The sequence below is a fragment of the Thalia democratica genome, chromosome 7, assembly GCF_965202585.1.
Source record: "Thalia democratica chromosome 7, ktThaDemo2.hap1.1, whole genome shotgun sequence".
Lineage (NCBI taxonomy): Eukaryota > Metazoa > Chordata > Thaliacea > Salpida > Salpidae > Thalia > Thalia democratica.
Window position 1 is genome coordinate 46994521 of NC_139171.1, and position 20342 is coordinate 47014862.

Sequence of the window (20342 nt, forward strand, 5' to 3'; positions counted from 1 at the left end):
TAGGACCACCTATATCAATAAAATGTATTTTGGCAAACATTGACAAATTAAAGTAGCAGCTACGATTTATGCAAATTAGCTTTTCGTTCGTCGCGGTTAGGTTTGAGTTGTATATGCAGCTGTGCAAGTAACATTGCACAATCATTCGAACAACAAAATGTCGGGACGTGGTAAAGGATCGAAACTCAAATCTAAGCCGAAGAGCAGGTCTTCTCGTGCAGGACTGCAGTTTCCAGTCGGTCGCGTGCACCGTCTGTTGCGCACTGGCAACTACAGCCAAAGAGTCGGAGCCGGTGCTCCAGTTTATCTGGCTGCCGTTCTCGAGTACTTGAGCGCAGAAGTGCTCGAGCTTGCCGGTAACGCTGCTCGTGACAACAAGAAAAGCAGGATCATTCCTCGCCATTTGCAACTAGCTATCCGCAACGACGAAGAGTTGAACAAACTTCTCGGAGGCGTCACTATTGCTCAAGGTGGTGTTCTTCCAAACATCCAGGCAGTATTATTGCCTAAGAAGACCGCTTCAAAAAAGTCCGCCTAAGTTTAAACAAACCAGGTCCTTTTCAGGGCCACCTAAAACATTTACTACAAACGAGAGAAGCGATCGTTCGCGTACGGAACTGCTAATTTGCATAAATTTTCAGTATATATACCAGCGCTGAGACTCAAGTTCACACATCATTATGACAGCTACCAAAGGCGCGAAGAAATCAGTAGCCAAGACCACCCCGGTCGACGGCAAGAGGAAGCGAAGGAGGAGGCACAAACAAAGTTTTGGCATTTACGTGTACAAAGTTTTGAAGCAAGTGCACCCCGACACCGGAATCTCCAGCAAGGCGATGGGAATCATGAACTCATTTGTCAACGACATCTTCGAGCGCATTGCAGCAGAGGCTTCACGTTTGGCTCATTACAACAAGAGGTCAACTGTGAGCAGCCGCGAAATTCAAACTGCTGTCAGGCTCTTGCTCCCCGGCGAGTTGTCAAAGCACGCAGTTTCAGAAGGAACTAAAGCTGTTACCAAATACACCAGCTCAAAATAAATGCTCAACAACCGGTCCTTTTTAGGACCACCATTTGAATAAAACCAGCTATTAGATAACTTAAGTAAAAATTGCCTTTACAGTAATACCAACATATTGATATTTATACAAATTAAAAGCCCATATAAAAAGACAAACTATTTTGTCCTACTCAACTCTTACGTTATGGAATAAATCTAACATGAAAAAAGTAGTAGTAGTAGTACTGGCAATAAAAATATTTGCAAAAAAGGTTTAACTAACTTGAATATGTTGTCCGTAAGTTATTTTCTTCTTAACGTTTTTTATACAGAAAACTACATCTTATTCATTTGTTGAACTTCTGTTAAAACATTCAGTAAGTAAGTATATTCGTTTTTAAAAAAACTTTATGTTCAACTTATAACAAAAAAAACTTAGTTTTAGTTATCATTTTAAGTTTTTGTTGTTTGTAAGTAACACAATGAGCTTTAACTTTTTAAATGTGTTCTTCTTAACATTTTGAATGCGATTGAAACCGTGGAACACGTTTTTGAAAGTACAAAAATGGAAGTAAAAGTTCAAAACAAAAATAACAAGTGTGATTTTTTAGTACAGTTAATTATTCCTTCTTACAAAGCTAACATAAACTTAGCTTGTTTAGATATATTGTCAAGTTAAAACGCCACCATATGAAACAAGTCAATTCATTAGCTGAAACATGGTACAAAAGAAAAAAAGTAACAGCTTGTACCACTTGTTTCATATATTTTAAGGTAAAAACTAGATATGATACAACTTGATGACCTAAAACAACTATAATGCTTTAGTTTAGTTTATATTTGCCTTAAATCTAAAGTAATCAGGACAACCAATTGATTTAACCAGCTACTAGAGTCTCTAAACTGTGTCAACCAAGCCTTAATAAAACGACAAAATGTACAAACTTTAATCTACATTGTGTTGGTGGGTTAAAAGTTAGTATATTTGGATAATACAGTTTACTTATGAGTGATAATATCCCTGTTTTACCAGTTAGTTACACTTACTATAGTTTTTTTTTTACTTTTACTTGATGAAACTCTTTTTGAGAAAGAGCTAGTTATGTTTTGAAATCATTGCTTAAACTGTGGAATAATATTTAGTATCTAAGTGTTAGGTAAAAATTTCCATAGGCATTTTCTTGTTTAAACAAAACTTGTTTTGATTCATTCTACTTTGTGGACTTGTTTTTCAAACATTTAAAAAAATTTAATTTTGTTTATTAAAAGAAATAGTGCTATGTCACTTAAAAGTAAAAATAAAAGTTTGAATGAAAATAATACATTCAATTACAATGAGAGGTATGTAATAATATATACTTACTTGACTCAATTACAGCAACTAAACTTGGATTTTATTTTCAAAATGTATTAATCTTGTTAATAAGAATGCAACTGAAACCGTTAAAAAATTATTAAAAGTTGTACAATTCATTTATGTAAAAAACAGCGTTTTTTCAAAACAAACATTCAATTTAAGTATAACAACAATTTAACATACTGTTGAAATATTTGTATTAACCTTAGGATTGTTGTGTTCAACTCAAATTGTTAGTGGCTTTATCAAATAAAAACAACTACACATAAAAACATGATACAAAGAAAAAAACTTGTTACCATTTTTTGTATCTCGTTTTTAAACTGTACATGAGACAAATAAAAACTACTGTAATCATTCTTTCCATAAGTCTAAAGCTTACGTGCACCACCAATCAGTTATACAAGCTGCTAATGTCTACTAAACTCACACAATTTCATTCTTAATCCACTTTATGCTTATAAACGATCCAAGAACACCACATCTCACTTTAAATCTATATTTTATCGCTTTCCATTGTTAATTAAATAGTTAAGCTTGCTATGATTTCTCCACTTTTACTTTGTTTTTGATGTAACTTCTACGAAGGAAACTAGTGTGAACACTGCTCTAATCCTTAACTCATTGCTTAAGGTACTTGAATGCTTAGTGAAAATCTTTAACTAACTTGAACGTGTTTTTCGTGTTCTTTTTCTTGTTATCTCATTTAATCAAGGAACTCATTCTTACTCATGCTTACTTTGTGGACTTTTATTCGTTTATCATTCAATAAATATTTGTTTTTTAGTTTATTAAAATAAAGTTATGCTACGTCACTGTAAAAACTAGTTATATTTTTTAATGAAAATAATAAAAATAAAACTTCACTGAATTATTAATAGAAAATGTTTTCAACTTTTAACAACAAAAAAAAATGTTAACGTTCCATAAAAAGTATTGTTCAATTACAATCAAAAACATGCATAGCTATTCAAAATTCATACATGACAATACATAAATGTAAACAACATCGATTGTTCAAAAGAAACATAATACTATCAACAAGCACACAATTGACCAAAACAAAAACAGCTTAGATAAATGATGAAAGTGTATACCTAAAACTATAATTTTCCAAAGACGACATCTATTTATTAGGTTGCTTTACTAGTCAAACATATGAAACAAACCAATTCATTAGCTGAAACATGGTACACAGGAAAAGAAGTAACAGCTTCTTACCATTCATTTGTGTTACTTGTTACAACTGTATGTGAGACAACTTGATGATTTAAAACGACTTAAACAGTTTGTCATTAGTTATTTTTGTTATAAATGTAAAGTCATCAGGACCACCACTTAATTTAACCACTTACTAATGCCCACAAAGCAGTGTAAAACAAGCTCTAACTAAAAGACAAAAATGTACCAAACTTAATGTTCCTTTTGCTGGTGAAAGCCCAAAAGCAAGGTAAAAGGTCAGTTAGAATATTTGTATAACACACTTTACTTAAAGTTTTACTTTTATGTTTTATTTTTTAGTCACTTTGTTGTACTTACAATTGTTTTGGTTCTCTTACATGACATCTTAAACTACTTGTGAGGATGGAGCTAGTTGCAATTAAAAAGCATCGCTTAAGTCTCTTACGCTACATGTAATTAAACTTTTGCAGAAAGCTTTAACTAACTTGATTTTTGTGTCCATAGGATTTTCTCGTTAAGTTCTTTTTTTAAACAATACTTATTCCCACTATGCTTACTTTGTTTACTTCTTTTTGCAATATCTAACAAATACTTAGTTTATCTAAAAAAAAAAATTCTACGTCATCGTAAAAAATATGTTATATTTTTAAATGAAAATAATACATTAAATTGTAACAAAATAAGCTTAACTTTTTTTATTATAAAAAAATATATCATCAATAGCTTCTAGAATTTTTTATCAGTATTTATTGCATGTATTTCAAACTATATAAAACAGTTTAGAGTTGTAAAATATACATGTGTAAACAACAGTAGATGTTCAAGTCAAAATGAAAATTATTAAAAAACTTGCGATTACAGTACAACAATCATGAAGTAACACGACCAAAATCTTTTTACAAAACTTAAAACTGTTTTATTGAACTCAAATTGTTCACAGCTTTATTTTATCTTGTTTCAGAAAGTTATAACCAAACTTCAACTAAAACACAATTGAAAACATGCATTGCAATTTAAAACTCATAAAAAACATAAGCAAAAAATAGCATCAACAAGTATACAACTTATTACAACATGAACAAAAAAGAACAATTCGAATCCTTAACTTTAAAAAGCTTGCATTGTTTAGTTGATTTGACATTGCTTATAGCTTTATCTAGTTAAAGCATCAACATTTAAATCAAACTAAATCAATTGGTACAAAAGAAGTAACAGGATGTTACCATTTAATTCTATCACTTTTTTACGGTACATATCACTAATTATCTAAACCACATATAACACAATTTGATAGCTTAAAACGGCATTAACAGTTTTTTTAACTATGCTTTTTTACAAACCTATGGCAATCTACCTATTTCTTTAACTAGCTTTTAATTTCTACTAAGCAGTTTTAAACTACCATTAACTAAACAAAATATGTGTACAATTTCAACAACTTTGTGCTGGTAAAAGATCAAAAGTAAGAGTTAGAGCTAGTTGAATGAAACATTTTACTTCTACATAACGTTTTTTAAGCTCCTTATATTGGCTTTTGCAATTTTATCTAACCATTTTCAACTACTTTGAGAAAGGAGCTAGTTATGTTTTAAAAGTATTATTTAAATCGTTGAACAAGTTTTATAAATCAGTTATAATTGAATGTTTCATAAAAAGCTTCAACTAACTTCAGTGTGTTGTCCGTAGGCTTTTTCTTAAAAACTTCTTTATTTACACTAAACTTATTCTCATATACGCTTACTTTATATACTTGTTTTTTTTTTCATTAAATAACTGCTTAGTTTGTTTTTAAAAATTTGTTCTACGTCACTATAAGTAAAAATTATATTTTGAAATGAAAATAAAACAGTTAGTTTTTATTTTATACTTTAAATAAACATGGTATTATTATTAAAAATTCTTGATCATTTAATTTAATTAAAAAAGTTTTATTAATCATATTTGTTGAAATTAAACTAAAACTTAACATAAAAAACAGTTTCAAAGTTATACAACAAATAAATGTAAACAACTGTGATTGTTCAAAACAAAAAAAAATCAAAAGCATACAGTTTCAGTACAACTATCATTAAATCTTTCATTTTACAAACCCTAGACTTTTTTTTGAACTTAGTAGCTTATGGATTTTTCAAATAAAAACATCGATGCATAAAAATACTAACAGCTGAAACGTTATGCAAAGGAAAAGAAGTATACAGCTTTGTAACTCAATTGAACACTATGTATGACACAACTTGATGACTCAAAACTGCTGTAACTGTTTGTTTTAAGTTATGTTTTTTAAAAGTAAGATAAGTTTAAGATAAACGAAAAATGTATATGATCGGTATGAATCATTGGTCCAACATACAACAGCTCAAAAAGAAAAGCCTACGGCACGCGGTATTCCCAAGCGGTCACCCATCTAAGTACTAAGACACTGCTTAACTTCCCAGATCGGACGAGATGGGGTGCGTTCAGTGTGGTATGGTCGTAGGCGTCTAGCAGCGAAAAAAAGCGATTATAAACAAATAAGCTGTCTGAAACTTGTAGATTGTTTGCTTAAGTGTTTCATATGTTTAGAGCCCACTTTGTTCTAACTAATAAAGATAAACTAAGCCTTTCTAGTCTTTACTTTTCACATTTTTTTCTTAGCTTCAAGCTTCATAAAACTATTCAGCTATTGATTTTTAGTTGTTAGAGTACACAATATCATTACAGTGCAACGACATAGCAACATTATAAGACAGAAATTAACTAGTACAACAGTTTAGAAAAGTTATTTCAAATACTTTTAACTGTGAAACTACATTTTTTTTACATAAACTTGTTGGCACTTTTTAAAATAAACCTACTTGCTTTTAACTTTTGAACGAGTTTTTATATGTACAGCGCGTTTTTGAGAAGGTAAGTGACTAGTATGTGCAAGAACAAACTAAAAACTTAAGTAGTTAAATTGAATTAGATGGTTTAATTTAATTTTTAGTACTACCCTTTTTATTATGAGTAAATTTAAGGTATAACTAGTAAAATCACACAAAACGAATACTTGTGCATTTTTCGGATTTTTTTACAAATCAGCACAGTTTAAAATGTAATCAAGTTAAACATACTTCATGGGTTTTACGGTTAACAAAGCTGGCTGGAAATAAAATAATAAAACTTTGCTTAAGCTTGAGATGAAAAAAACACTTAGCCTTGTCTAAAACTTTACTACTTTAAGCTTGCAGCTTAAGAAAACTAAGCCGGGTGTGTAGTAGTATAATTTGTTTCATTTGAGGTTTATCTCACTAAATGGAGAGATGTGCTGTAGCATTTAGACTGTTTTTCTGGACCTTTAAAGCTAACCTTTAAAAAAAAATTCACTTCTGGATCGGCCTAAGTCTTGTTTCTTTATCACTGGAACATTTTTAACATTAGTAGTAAAGCAACTTTGCTTTTATTAGTATACAGGCTTTAAACTCACACGCTAATGCTCGTAACAATCAGTAAAAGGTACCTGAGAAAGCAAAACTGCTTAACAGTCAATTCGTCACAGTCAGTAACTGCTGAAAGTATTGTTTTGCTTTCTTTAATCAACATACAAAATGTCTACAACAGCAGTAGCAGCACCATCAGCAGCGGCACCGGCCGCAGTTAAGGCCAGGTCTTCCAAAAGACCAAGCGCCAAGAAGGCAGAACACCCGAGTTACAGGGAAATGATCAGCTCTGCCCTGGGAGCAATGAAAGAACGAAAAGGTACATCCCGCCAGAAGATACAAAAGTTTATCGCGGAAACCTACAAGCTTGAGCTCTCAGCTTCTAATTCTCACTTGAAGAGAGCACTTACCAGCGGCGTGACCAAGGGTGCTTTTCTCCAGACTACTGGAAAAGGCGCTTCTGGCTCGTTCAAGCTTGCTCCAATGCCAGCTGCTGGTCCCAAGAAGAGGACAAAAAAAGTAGCTAAAAAGCCAGCAGTAAAGAAGACCGCAGCTAAAAAACGAGTGAAGAAGTGTGCTCCCAAGAAGGCAGCAAAAAAACCAGCAGCCAAAAAGCGACCTGCTAAAAAGTGTGCTCCTAAGAAGGCAGCGTCTAAAAAAGCTGCAAGCAAGAAGAAGAAAGTAACAAAGAAGAAGCCGGCAGCCAAAAAAGCATCTAAGAAGGCAAGTACCAAGAAGAGCTGCAAGAAATAAGTTGTTCTTTTACCCAAGGTCCTTTTCAGGACCACTCTATTAAAGTATAAATAAAATTTAAAACGCAAACAATGTTACTAAACTAAAAATATGCAAATCAATCAATGAGATACAGTGGAATCGCTTGCGTCCGTGTCTATGTAAACAGTATATAAACAGTCTTCCGTTAAACAGTTTTATCATCAAAATGGCTCGTACCAAGCAAACCGCTCGTAAGTCAACCGGAGGCAAGGCTCCAAGGAAACAGCTCGCCACCAAGGCCGCTCGCAAGAGCGCACCCGCTACCGGAGGTGTGAAGAAGCCTCATCGCTACAGACCCGGCACAGTTGCGCTGAGAGAAATCAGACGCTACCAGAAGTCAACTGAGCTTCTTTTGCGTAAGTTGCCTTTCCAGCGTCTGGTACGTGAAATAGCTCAAGACTTCAAAACTGACTTGAGGTTTCAAAGCAGTGCCGTAATGGCTTTGCAAGAAGCCAGCGAGGCGTACCTCGTTGGTTTGTTCGAAGATACTAACCTTTGCGCGATCCACGCCAAGCGTGTGACGATCATGCCCAAAGACGTCCAGCTCGCCAGGAGGATGCGTGGCGAAAGAGCTTAACAATTGGCTTAAACCGGTCCTTTTCAGGACCACCTTTAAACTTTGAAAATGAGACAACAACCAAACGAAAGAATGTAAATAAAAGATGTTTCTTTTTGGTATGCAAATGAGTTTTGTCGTAACCGTACGCGTCCGTAACAGCTTATATACATAGTCGAGGGACTGACAAAATCAGTATATTCAACATGTCTGGACGCGGCAAAGGAGGTAAAGGTCTAGGAAAAGGAGGTGCCAAGCGCCATCGCAAAGTACTTCGCGATAACATCCAAGGTATCACGAAACCAGCGATCCGCCGTTTGGCTCGCCGAGGCGGAGTAAAGCGAATCTCGGGACTGATCTATGAAGAAACGAGAGGCGTCATGAAAGTTTTCTTGGAAAATGTTATTCGCGATGCAGTAACATACACAGAGCACGCCAAGCGCAAGACCGTGACAGCACTTGACGTCGTGTACGCACTCAAGCGTCAAGGAAGAACCTTGTACGGCTTTGGTGGCTAAACAATTAGCGAACCCGGTCCTTTTTAGGACCACCTATATCAATAAAATGTATTTTGGCAAACATTGACAAATTAAAGTAGCAGCTACGATTTATGCAAATTAGCTTTTCGTTCGTCGCGGTTAGGTTTGAGTTGTATATGCAGCTGTGCAAGTAACATTGCACAATCATTCGAACAACAAAATGTCGGGACGTGGTAAAGGATCGAAACTCAAATCTAAGCCGAAGAGCAGGTCTTCTCGTGCAGGACTGCAGTTTCCAGTCGGTCGCGTGCACCGTCTGTTGCGCACTGGCAACTACAGCCAAAGAGTCGGAGCCGGTGCTCCAGTTTATCTGGCTGCCGTTCTCGAGTACTTGAGCGCAGAAGTGCTCGAGCTTGCCGGTAACGCTGCTCGTGACAACAAGAAAAGCAGGATCATTCCTCGCCATTTGCAACTAGCTATCCGCAACGACGAAGAGTTGAACAAACTTCTCGGAGGCGTCACTATTGCTCAAGGTGGTGTTCTTCCAAACATCCAGGCAGTATTATTGCCTAAGAAGACCGCTTCAAAAAAGTCCGCCTAAGTTTAAACAAACCAGGTCCTTTTCAGGGCCACCTAAAACATTTACTACAAACGAGAGAAGCGATCGTTCGCGTACGGAACTGCTAATTTGCATAAATTTTCAGTATATATACCAGCGCTGAGACTCAAGTTCACACATCATTATGACAGCTACCAAAGGCGCGAAGAAATCAGTAGCCAAGACCACCCCGGTCGACGGCAAGAGGAAGCGAAGGAGGAGGCACAAACAAAGTTTTGGCATTTACGTGTACAAAGTTTTGAAGCAAGTGCACCCCGACACCGGAATCTCCAGCAAGGCGATGGGAATCATGAACTCATTTGTCAACGACATCTTCGAGCGCATTGCAGCAGAGGCTTCACGTTTGGCTCATTACAACAAGAGGTCAACTGTGAGCAGCCGCGAAATTCAAACTGCTGTCAGGCTCTTGCTCCCCGGCGAGTTGTCAAAGCACGCAGTTTCAGAAGGAACTAAAGCTGTTACCAAATACACCAGCTCAAAATAAATGCTCAACAACCGGTCCTTTTTAGGACCACCATTTGAATAAAACCAGCTATTAGATAACTTAAGTAAAAATTGCCTTTACAGTAATACCAACATATTGATATTTATACAAATTAAAAGCCCATATAAAAAGACAAACTATTTTGTCCTACTCAACTCTTACGTTATGGAATAAATCTAACATGAAAAAAGTAGTAGTAGTAGTACTGGCAATAAAAATATTTGCAAAAAAGGTTTAACTAACTTGAATATGTTGTCCGTAAGTTATTTTCTTCTTAACGTTTTTTATACAGAAAACTACATCTTATTCATTTGTTGAACTTCTGTTAAAACATTCAGTAAGTAAGTATATTCGTTTTTAAAAAAACTTTATGTTCAACTTATAACAAAAAAAACTTAGTTTTAGTTATCATTTTAAGTTTTTGTTGTTTGTAAGTAACACAATGAGCTTTAACTTTTTAAATGTGTTCTTCTTAACATTTTGAATGCGATTGAAACCGTGGAACACGTTTTTGAAAGTACAAAAATGGAAGTAAAAGTTCAAAACAAAAATAACAAGTGTGATTTTTTAGTACAGTTAATTATTCCTTCTTACAAAGCTAACATAAACTTAGCTTGTTTAGATATATTGTCAAGTTAAAACGCCACCATATGAAACAAGTCAATTCATTAGCTGAAACATGGTACAAAAGAAAAAAAGTAACAGCTTGTACCACTTGTTTCATATATTTTAAGGTAAAAACTAGATATGATACAACTTGATGACCTAAAACAACTATAATGCTTTAGTTTAGTTTATATTTGCCTTAAATCTAAAGTAATCAGGACAACCAATTGATTTAACCAGCTACTAGAGTCTCTAAACTGTGTCAACCAAGCCTTAATAAAACGACAAAATGTACAAACTTTAATCTACATTGTGTTGGTGGGTTAAAAGTTAGTATATTTGGATAATACAGTTTACTTATGAGTGATAATATCCCTGTTTTACCAGTTAGTTACACTTACTATAGTTTTTTTTTTACTTTTACTTGATGAAACTCTTTTTGAGAAAGAGCTAGTTATGTTTTGAAATCATTGCTTAAACTGTGGAATAATATTTAGTATCTAAGTGTTAGGTAAAAATTTCCATAGGCATTTTCTTGTTTAAACAAAACTTGTTTTGATTCATTCTACTTTGTGGACTTGTTTTTCAAACATTTAAAAAAATTTAATTTTGTTTATTAAAAGAAATAGTGCTATGTCACTTAAAAGTAAAAATAAAAGTTTGAATGAAAATAATACATTCAATTACAATGAGAGGTATGTAATAATATATACTTACTTGACTCAATTACAGCAACTAAACTTGGATTTTATTTTCAAAATGTATTAATCTTGTTAATAAGAATGCAACTGAAACCGTTAAAAAATTATTAAAAGTTGTACAATTCATTTATGTAAAAAACAGCGTTTTTTCAAAACAAACATTCAATTTAAGTATAACAACAATTTAACATACTGTTGAAATATTTGTATTAACCTTAGGATTGTTGTGTTCAACTCAAATTGTTAGTGGCTTTATCAAATAAAAACAACTACACATAAAAACATGATACAAAGAAAAAAACTTGTTACCATTTTTTGTATCTCGTTTTTAAACTGTACATGAGACAAATAAAAACTACTGTAATCATTCTTTCCATAAGTCTAAAGCTTACGTGCACCACCAATCAGTTATACAAGCTGCTAATGTCTACTAAACTCACACAATTTCATTCTTAATCCACTTTATGCTTATAAACGATCCAAGAACACCACATCTCACTTTAAATCTATATTTTATCGCTTTCCATTGTTAATTAAATAGTTAAGCTTGCTATGATTTCTCCACTTTTACTTTGTTTTTGATGTAACTTCTACGAAGGAAACTAGTGTGAACACTGCTCTAATCCTTAACTCATTGCTTAAGGTACTTGAATGCTTAGTGAAAATCTTTAACTAACTTGAACGTGTTTTTCGTGTTCTTTTTCTTGTTATCTCATTTAATCAAGGAACTCATTCTTACTCATGCTTACTTTGTGGACTTTTATTCGTTTATCATTCAATAAATATTTGTTTTTTAGTTTATTAAAATAAAGTTATGCTACGTCACTGTAAAAACTAGTTATATTTTTTAATGAAAATAATAAAAATAAAACTTCACTGAATTATTAATAGAAAATGTTTTCAACTTTTAACAACAAAAAAAAATGTTAACGTTCCATAAAAAGTATTGTTCAATTACAATCAAAAACATGCATAGCTATTCAAAATTCATACATGACAATACATAAATGTAAACAACATCGATTGTTCAAAAGAAACATAATACTATCAACAAGCACACAATTGACCAAAACAAAAACAGCTTAGATAAATGATGAAAGTGTATACCTAAAACTATAATTTTCCAAAGACGACATCTATTTATTAGGTTGCTTTACTAGTCAAACATATGAAACAAACCAATTCATTAGCTGAAACATGGTACACAGGAAAAGAAGTAACAGCTTCTTACCATTCATTTGTGTTACTTGTTACAACTGTATGTGAGACAACTTGATGATTTAAAACGACTTAAACAGTTTGTCATTAGTTATTTTTGTTATAAATGTAAAGTCATCAGGACCACCACTTAATTTAACCACTTACTAATGCCCACAAAGCAGTGTAAAACAAGCTCTAACTAAAAGACAAAAATGTACCAAACTTAATGTTCCTTTTGCTGGTGAAAGCCCAAAAGCAAGGTAAAAGGTCAGTTAGAATATTTGTATAACACACTTTACTTAAAGTTTTACTTTTATGTTTTATTTTTTAGTCACTTTGTTGTACTTACAATTGTTTTGGTTCTCTTACATGACATCTTAAACTACTTGTGAGGATGGAGCTAGTTGCAATTAAAAAGCATCGCTTAAGTCTCTTACGCTACATGTAATTAAACTTTTGCAGAAAGCTTTAACTAACTTGATTTTTGTGTCCATAGGATTTTCTCGTTAAGTTCTTTTTTTAAACAATACTTATTCCCACTATGCTTACTTTGTTTACTTCTTTTTGCAATATCTAACAAATACTTAGTTTATCTAAAAAAAAAAATTCTACGTCATCGTAAAAAATATGTTATATTTTTAAATGAAAATAATACATTAAATTGTAACAAAATAAGCTTAACTTTTTTTATTATAAAAAAATATATCATCAATAGCTTCTAGAATTTTTTATCAGTATTTATTGCATGTATTTCAAACTATATAAAACAGTTTAGAGTTGTAAAATATACATGTGTAAACAACAGTAGATGTTCAAGTCAAAATGAAAATTATTAAAAAACTTGCGATTACAGTACAACAATCATGAAGTAACACGACCAAAATCTTTTTACAAAACTTAAAACTGTTTTATTGAACTCAAATTGTTCACAGCTTTATTTTATCTTGTTTCAGAAAGTTATAACCAAACTTCAACTAAAACACAATTGAAAACATGCATTGCAATTTAAAACTCATAAAAAACATAAGCAAAAAATAGCATCAACAAGTATACAACTTATTACAACATGAACAAAAAAGAACAATTCGAATCCTTAACTTTAAAAAGCTTGCATTGTTTAGTTGATTTGACATTGCTTATAGCTTTATCTAGTTAAAGCATCAACATTTAAATCAAACTAAATCAATTGGTACAAAAGAAGTAACAGGATGTTACCATTTAATTCTATCACTTTTTTACGGTACATATCACTAATTATCTAAACCACATATAACACAATTTGATAGCTTAAAACGGCATTAACAGTTTTTTTAACTATGCTTTTTTACAAACCTATGGCAATCTACCTATTTCTTTAACTAGCTTTTAATTTCTACTAAGCAGTTTTAAACTACCATTAACTAAACAAAATATGTGTACAATTTCAACAACTTTGTGCTGGTAAAAGATCAAAAGTAAGAGTTAGAGCTAGTTGAATGAAACATTTTACTTCTACATAACGTTTTTTAAGCTCCTTATATTGGCTTTTGCAATTTTATCTAACCATTTTCAACTACTTTGAGAAAGGAGCTAGTTATGTTTTAAAAGTATTATTTAAATCGTTGAACAAGTTTTATAAATCAGTTATAATTGAATGTTTCATAAAAAGCTTCAACTAACTTCAGTGTGTTGTCCGTAGGCTTTTTCTTAAAAACTTCTTTATTTACACTAAACTTATTCTCATATACGCTTACTTTATATACTTGTTTTTTTTTTCATTAAATAACTGCTTAGTTTGTTTTTAAAAATTTGTTCTACGTCACTATAAGTAAAAATTATATTTTGAAATGAAAATAAAACAGTTAGTTTTTATTTTATACTTTAAATAAACATGGTATTATTATTAAAAATTCTTGATCATTTAATTTAATTAAAAAAGTTTTATTAATCATATTTGTTGAAATTAAACTAAAACTTAACATAAAAAACAGTTTCAAAGTTATACAACAAATAAATGTAAACAACTGTGATTGTTCAAAACAAAAAAAAATCAAAAGCATACAGTTTCAGTACAACTATCATTAAATCTTTCATTTTACAAACCCTAGACTTTTTTTTGAACTTAGTAGCTTATGGATTTTTCAAATAAAAACATCGATGCATAAAAATACTAACAGCTGAAACGTTATGCAAAGGAAAAGAAGTATACAGCTTTGTAACTCAATTGAACACTATGTATGACACAACTTGATGACTCAAAACTGCTGTAACTGTTTGTTTTAAGTTATGTTTTTTAAAAGTAAGATAAGTTTAAGATAAACGAAAAATGTATATGATCGGTATGAATCATTGGTCCAACATACAACAGCTCAAAAAGAAAAGCCTACGGCACGCGGTATTCCCAAGCGGTCACCCATCTAAGTACTAAGACACTGCTTAACTTCCCAGATCGGACGAGATGGGGTGCGTTCAGTGTGGTATGGTCGTAGGCGTCTAGCAGCGAAAAAAAGCGATTATAAACAAATAAGCTGTCTGAAACTTGTAGATTGTTTGCTTAAGTGTTTCATATGTTTAGAGCCCACTTTGTTCTAACTAATAAAGATAAACTAAGCCTTTCTAGTCTTTACTTTTCACATTTTTTTCTTAGCTTCAAGCTTCATAAAACTATTCAGCTATTGATTTTTAGTTGTTAGAGTACACAATATCATTACAGTGCAACGACATAGCAACATTATAAGACAGAAATTAACTAGTACAACAGTTTAGAAAAGTTATTTCAAATACTTTTAACTGTGAAACTACATTTTTTTTACATAAACTTGTTGGCACTTTTTAAAATAAACCTACTTGCTTTTAACTTTTGAACGAGTTTTTATATGTACAGCGCGTTTTTGAGAAGGTAAGTGACTAGTATGTGCAAGAACAAACTAAAAACTTAAGTAGTTAAATTGAATTAGATGGTTTAATTTAATTTTTAGTACTACCCTTTTTATTATGAGTAAATTTAAGGTATAACTAGTAAAATCACACAAAACGAATACTTGTGCATTTTTCGGATTTTTTTACAAATCAGCACAGTTTAAAATGTAATCAAGTTAAACATACTTCATGGGTTTTACGGTTAACAAAGCTGGCTGGAAATAAAATAATAAAACTTTGCTTAAGCTTGAGATGAAAAAAACACTTAGCCTTGTCTAAAACTTTACTACTTTAAGCTTGCAGCTTAAGAAAACTAAGCCGGGTGTGTAGTAGTATAATTTGTTTCATTTGAGGTTTATCTCACTAAATGGAGAGATGTGCTGTAGCATTTAGACTGTTTTTCTGGACCTTTAAAGCTAACCTTTAAAAAAAAATTCACTTCTGGATCGGCCTAAGTCTTGTTTCTTTATCACTGGAACATTTTTAACATTAGTAGTAAAGCAACTTTGCTTTTATTAGTATACAGGCTTTAAACTCACACGCTAATGCTCGTAACAATCAGTAAAAGGTACCTGAGAAAGCAAAACTGCTTAACAGTCAATTCGTCACAGTCAGTAACTGCTGAAAGTATTGTTTTGCTTTCTTTAATCAACATACAAAATGTCTACAACAGCAGTAGCAGCACCATCAGCAGCGGCACCGGCCGCAGTTAAGGCCAGGTCTTCCAAAAGACCAAGCGCCAAGAAGGCAGAACACCCGAGTTACAGGGAAATGATCAGCTCTGCCCTGGGAGCAATGAAAGAACGAAAAGGTACATCCCGCCAGAAGATACAAAAGTTTATCGCGGAAACCTACAAGCTTGAGCTCTCAGCTTCTAATTCTCACTTGAAGAGAGCACTTACCAGCGGCGTGACCAAGGGTGCTTTTCTCCAGACTACTGGAAAAGGCGCTTCTGGCTCGTTCAAGCTTGCTCCAATGCCAGCTGCTGGTCCCAAGAAGAGGACAAAAAAAGTAGCTAAAAAGCCAGCAGTAAAGAAGACCGCAGCTAAAAAACGAGTGAAGAAGTGTGCTCCCAAGAAGGCAGCAAAAAAACCAGCAGCCAAAAAGCGACCTGCTAAAAAGTGTGCTCCTAAGAAGGCAGCGTCTAAAAAAGCTGCAAGCAAGAAGAAGAAAGTAACAAAGAAGAAGCCGGCAGCCAAAAAAGCATCTAAGAAGGCAAGTACCAAGAAGAGCTGCAAGAAATAAGTTGTTCTTTTACCCAAGGTCCTTTTCAGGACCACTCTATTAAAGTATAAATAAAATTTAAAACGCAAACAATGTTACTAAACTAAAAATATGCAAATCAATCAATGAGATACAGTGGAATCGCTTGCGTCCGTGTCTATGTAAACAGTATATAAACAGTCTTCCGTTAAACAGTTTTATCATCAAAATGGCTCGTACCAAGCAAACCGCTCGTAAGTCAACCGGAGGCAAGGCTCCAAGGAAACAGCTCGCCACCAAGGCCGCTCGCAAGAGCGCACCCGCTACCGGAGGTGTGAAGAAGCCTCATCGCTACAGACCCGGCACAGTTGCGCTGAGAGAAATCAGACGCTACCAGAAGTCAACTGAGCTTCTTTTGCGTAAGTTGCCTTTCCAGCGTCTGGTACGTGAAATAGCTCAAGACTTCAAAACTGACTTGAGGTTTCAAAGCAGTGCCGTAATGGCTTTGCAAGAAGCCAGCGAGGCGTACCTCGTTGGTTTGTTCGAAGATACTAACCTTTGCGCGATCCACGCCAAGCGTGTGACGATCATGCCCAAAGACGTCCAGCTCGCCAGGAGGATGCGTGGCGAAAGAGCTTAACAATTGGCTTAAACCGGTCCTTTTCAGGACCACCTTTAAACTTTGAAAATGAGACAACAACCAAACGAAAGAATGTAAATAAAAGATGTTTCTTTTTGGTATGCAAATGAGTTTTGTCGTAACCGTACGCGTCCGTAACAGCTTATATACATAGTCGAGGGACTGACAAAATCAGTATATTCAACATGTCTGGACGCGGCAAAGGAGGTAAAGGTCTAGGAAAAGGAGGTGCCAAGCGCCATCGCAAAGTACTTCGCGATAACATCCAAGGTATCACGAAACCAGCGATCCGCCGTTTGGCTCGCCGAGGCGGAGTAAAGCGAATCTCGGGACTGATCTATGAAGAAACGAGAGGCGTCATGAAAGTTTTCTTGGAAAATGTTATTCGCGATGCAGTAACATACACAGAGCACGCCAAGCGCAAGACCGTGACAGCACTTGACGTCGTGTACGCACTCAAGCGTCAAGGAAGAACCTTGTACGGCTTTGGTGGCTAAACAATTAGCGAACCCGGTCCTTTTTAGGACCACCTATATCAATAAAATGTATTTTGGCAAACATTGACAAATTAAAGTAGCAGCTACGATTTATGCAAATTAGCTTTTCGTTCGTCGCGGTTAGGTTTGAGTTGTATATGCAGCTGTGCAAGTAACATTGCACAATCATTCGAACAACAAAATGTCGGGACGTGGTAAAGGATCGAAACTCAAATCTAAGCCGAAGAGCAGGTCTTCTCGTGCAGGACTGCAGTTTCCAGTCGGTCGCGTGCACCGTCTGTTGCGCACTGGCAACTACAGCCAAAGAGTCGGAGCCGGTGCTCCAGTTTATCTGGCTGCCGTTCTCGAGTACTTGAGCGCAGAAGTGCTCGAGCTTGCCGGTAACGCTGCTCGTGACAACAAGAAAAGCAGGATCATTCCTCGCCATTTGCAACTAGCTATCCGCAACGACGAAGAGTTGAACAAACTTCTCGGAGGCGTCACTATTGCTCAAGGTGGTGTTCTTCCAAACATCCAGGCAGTATTATTGCCTAAGAAGACCGCTTCAAAAAAGTCCGCCTAAGTTTAAACAAACCAGGTCCTTTTCAGGGCCACCTAAAACATTTACTACAAACGAGAGAAGCGATCGTTCGCGTACGGAACTGCTAATTTGCATAAATTTTCAGTATATATACCAGCGCTGAGACTCAAGTTCACACATCATTATGACAGCTACCAAAGGCGCGAAGAAATCAGTAGCCAAGACCACCCCGGTCGACGGCAAGAGGAAGCGAAGGAGGAGGCACAAACAAAGTTTTGGCATTTACGTGTACAAAGTTTTGAAGCAAGTGCACCCCGACACCGGAATCTCCAGCAAGGCGATGGGAATCATGAACTCATTTGTCAACGACATCTTCGAGCGCATTGCAGCAGAGGCTTCACGTTTGGCTCATTACAACAAGAGGTCAACTGTGAGCAGCCGCGAAATTCAAACTGCTGTCAGGCTCTTGCTCCCCGGCGAGTTGTCAAAGCACGCAGTTTCAGAAGGAACTAAAGCTGTTACCAAATACACCAGCTCAAAATAAATGCTCAACAACCGGTCCTTTTTAGGACCACCATTTGAATAAAACCAGCTATTAGATAACTTAAGTAAAAATTGCCTTTACAGTAATACCAACATATTGATATTTATACAAATTAAAAGCCCATATAAAAAGACAAACTATTTTGTCCTACTCAACTCTTACGTTATGGAATAAATCTAACATGAAAAAAGTAGTAGTAGTAGTACTGGCAATAAAAATATTTGCAAAAAAGGTTTAACTAACTTGAATATGTTGTCCGTAAGTTATTTTCTTCTTAACGTTTTTTATACAGAAAACTACATCTTATTCATTTGTTGAACTTCTGTTAAAACATTCAGTAAGTAAGTATATTCGTTTTTAAAAAAACTTTATGTTCAACTTATAACAAAAAAAACTTAGTTTTAGTTATCATTTTAAGTTTTTGTTGTTTGTAAGTAACACAATGAGCTTTAACTTTTTAAATGTGTTCTTCTTAACATTTTGAATGCGATTGAAACCGTGGAACACGTTTTTGAAAGTACAAAAATGGAAGTAAAAGTTCAAAACAAAAATAACAAGTGTGATTTTTTAGTACAGTTAATTATTCCTTCTTACAAAGCTAACATAAACTTAGCTTGTTTAGATATATTGTCAAGTTAAAACGCCACCATATGAAACAAGTCAATTCATTAGCTGAAACATGGTACAAAAGAAAAAAAGTAACAGCTTGTACCACTTGTTTCATATATTTTAAGGTAAAAACTAGATATGATACAACTTGATGACCTAAAACAACTATAATGCTTTAGTTTAGTTTATATTTGCCTTAAATCTAAAGTAATCAGGACAACCAATTGATTTAACCAGCTACTAGAGTCTCTAAACTGTGTCAACCAAGCCTTAATAAAACGACAAAATGTACAAACTTTAATCTACATTGTGTTGGTGGGTTAAAAGTTAGTATATTTGGATAATACAGTTTACTTATGAGTGATAATATCCCTGTTTTACCAGTTAGTTACACTTACTATAGTTTTTTTTTTACTTTTACTTGATGAAACTCTTTTTGAGAAAGAGCTAGTTATGTTTTGAAATCATTGCTTAAACTGTGGAATAATATTTAGTATCTAAGTGTTAGGTAAAAATTTCCATAGGCATTTTCTTGTTTAAACAAAACTTGTTTTGATTCATTCTACTTTGTGGACTTGTTTTTCAAACATTTAAAAAAATTTAATTTTGTTTATTAAAAGAAATAGTGCTATGTCACTTAAAAGTAAAAATAAAAGTTTGAATGAAAATAATACATTCAATTACAATGAGAGGTATGTAATAATATATACTTACTTGACTCAATTACAGCAACTAAACTTGGATTTTATTTTCAAAATGTATTAATCTTGTTAATAAGAATGCAACTGAAACCGTTAAAAAATTATTAAAAGTTGTACAATTCATTTATGTAAAAAACAGCGTTTTTTCAAAACAAACATTCAATTTAAGTATAACAACAATTTAACATACTGTTGAAATATTTGTATTAACCTTAGGATTGTTGTGTTCAACTCAAATTGTTAGTGGCTTTATCAAATAAAAACAACTACACATAAAAACATGATACAAAGAAAAAAACTTGTTACCATTTTTTGTATCTCGTTTTTAAACTGTACATGAGACAAATAAAAACTACTGTAATCATTCTTTCCAT

The 20342-nt window shown here is 33.7% G+C and overlaps 10 protein-coding genes across 10 annotated transcripts; all 10 read left to right on the plus strand.

Moving 5' to 3' along the window:
- Positions 1-157: 157 nt before the first annotated feature.
- On the plus strand, positions 158-538 carry LOC145841459 (histone H2A). The gene has a single exon (XM_082948820.1). It carries the CDS (start codon positions 158-160, stop codon positions 536-538), a length of 381 nt encoding a protein of 126 aa, XP_082804946.1.
- Positions 539-680: 142 nt separating this feature from the next.
- LOC145841460 (histone H2B type 1-K-like) lies at positions 681-1040 on the plus strand. Its single transcript, XM_082948821.1, has one exon. It carries the CDS (start codon positions 681-683, stop codon positions 1038-1040), a length of 360 nt encoding a protein of 119 aa, XP_082804947.1.
- Positions 1041-7877: 6837 nt separating this feature from the next.
- Positions 7878-8288, plus strand: LOC145841461 (histone H3-like). Its single transcript, XM_082948822.1, has one exon. The coding sequence runs from the start codon at positions 7878-7880 to the stop codon at positions 8286-8288; it is 411 nt and encodes a 136-aa protein (XP_082804948.1).
- Positions 8289-8473: 185 nt separating this feature from the next.
- Positions 8474-8785, plus strand: LOC145841463 (histone H4-like). The gene has a single exon (XM_082948823.1). It carries the CDS (start codon positions 8474-8476, stop codon positions 8783-8785), a length of 312 nt encoding a protein of 103 aa, XP_082804949.1.
- Positions 8786-8966: 181 nt separating this feature from the next.
- On the plus strand, positions 8967-9347 carry LOC145841464 (histone H2A). The gene has a single exon (XM_082948824.1). The coding sequence runs from the start codon at positions 8967-8969 to the stop codon at positions 9345-9347; it is 381 nt and encodes a 126-aa protein (XP_082804950.1).
- A 142-nt stretch (positions 9348-9489) lies between these two features.
- On the plus strand, positions 9490-9849 carry LOC145841465 (histone H2B type 1-K-like). The gene has a single exon (XM_082948825.1). It carries the CDS (start codon positions 9490-9492, stop codon positions 9847-9849), a length of 360 nt encoding a protein of 119 aa, XP_082804951.1.
- A 6837-nt stretch (positions 9850-16686) lies between these two features.
- LOC145841466 (histone H3-like) lies at positions 16687-17097 on the plus strand. The gene has a single exon (XM_082948827.1). It carries the CDS (start codon positions 16687-16689, stop codon positions 17095-17097), a length of 411 nt encoding a protein of 136 aa, XP_082804953.1.
- Positions 17098-17282: 185 nt separating this feature from the next.
- On the plus strand, positions 17283-17594 carry LOC145841467 (histone H4-like). The gene has a single exon (XM_082948828.1). It carries the CDS (start codon positions 17283-17285, stop codon positions 17592-17594), a length of 312 nt encoding a protein of 103 aa, XP_082804954.1.
- A 181-nt stretch (positions 17595-17775) lies between these two features.
- On the plus strand, positions 17776-18156 carry LOC145841468 (histone H2A). Its single transcript, XM_082948829.1, has one exon. The coding sequence runs from the start codon at positions 17776-17778 to the stop codon at positions 18154-18156; it is 381 nt and encodes a 126-aa protein (XP_082804955.1).
- Positions 18157-18298: 142 nt separating this feature from the next.
- LOC145841469 (histone H2B type 1-K-like) lies at positions 18299-18658 on the plus strand. The gene has a single exon (XM_082948830.1). It carries the CDS (start codon positions 18299-18301, stop codon positions 18656-18658), a length of 360 nt encoding a protein of 119 aa, XP_082804956.1.
- The last annotated feature ends 1684 nt before the right edge of the window (positions 18659-20342 follow it).

Excerpts from the sequence above, each read along its gene's own strand:
- LOC145841465 (XM_082948825.1), top strand. The coding sequence starts at position 9,490 with ATGACAGCTACCAAAGGCGCGAAGAAATCAGTAGCCAAGACCACCCCG.
- LOC145841463 (XM_082948823.1), top strand. The coding sequence starts at position 8,474 with ATGTCTGGACGCGGCAAAGGAGGTAAAGGTCTAGGAAAAGGAGGTGCC.
- LOC145841464 (XM_082948824.1), top strand. The coding sequence starts at position 8,967 with ATGTCGGGACGTGGTAAAGGATCGAAACTCAAATCTAAGCCGAAGAGC.
- LOC145841467 (XM_082948828.1), top strand. The coding sequence starts at position 17,283 with ATGTCTGGACGCGGCAAAGGAGGTAAAGGTCTAGGAAAAGGAGGTGCC.
- LOC145841469 (XM_082948830.1), top strand. The coding sequence starts at position 18,299 with ATGACAGCTACCAAAGGCGCGAAGAAATCAGTAGCCAAGACCACCCCG.
- LOC145841466 (XM_082948827.1), top strand. The coding sequence starts at position 16,687 with ATGGCTCGTACCAAGCAAACCGCTCGTAAGTCAACCGGAGGCAAGGCT.
- LOC145841460 (XM_082948821.1), top strand. The coding sequence starts at position 681 with ATGACAGCTACCAAAGGCGCGAAGAAATCAGTAGCCAAGACCACCCCG.
- LOC145841468 (XM_082948829.1), top strand. The coding sequence starts at position 17,776 with ATGTCGGGACGTGGTAAAGGATCGAAACTCAAATCTAAGCCGAAGAGC.
- LOC145841461 (XM_082948822.1), top strand. The coding sequence starts at position 7,878 with ATGGCTCGTACCAAGCAAACCGCTCGTAAGTCAACCGGAGGCAAGGCT.
- LOC145841459 (XM_082948820.1), top strand. The coding sequence starts at position 158 with ATGTCGGGACGTGGTAAAGGATCGAAACTCAAATCTAAGCCGAAGAGC.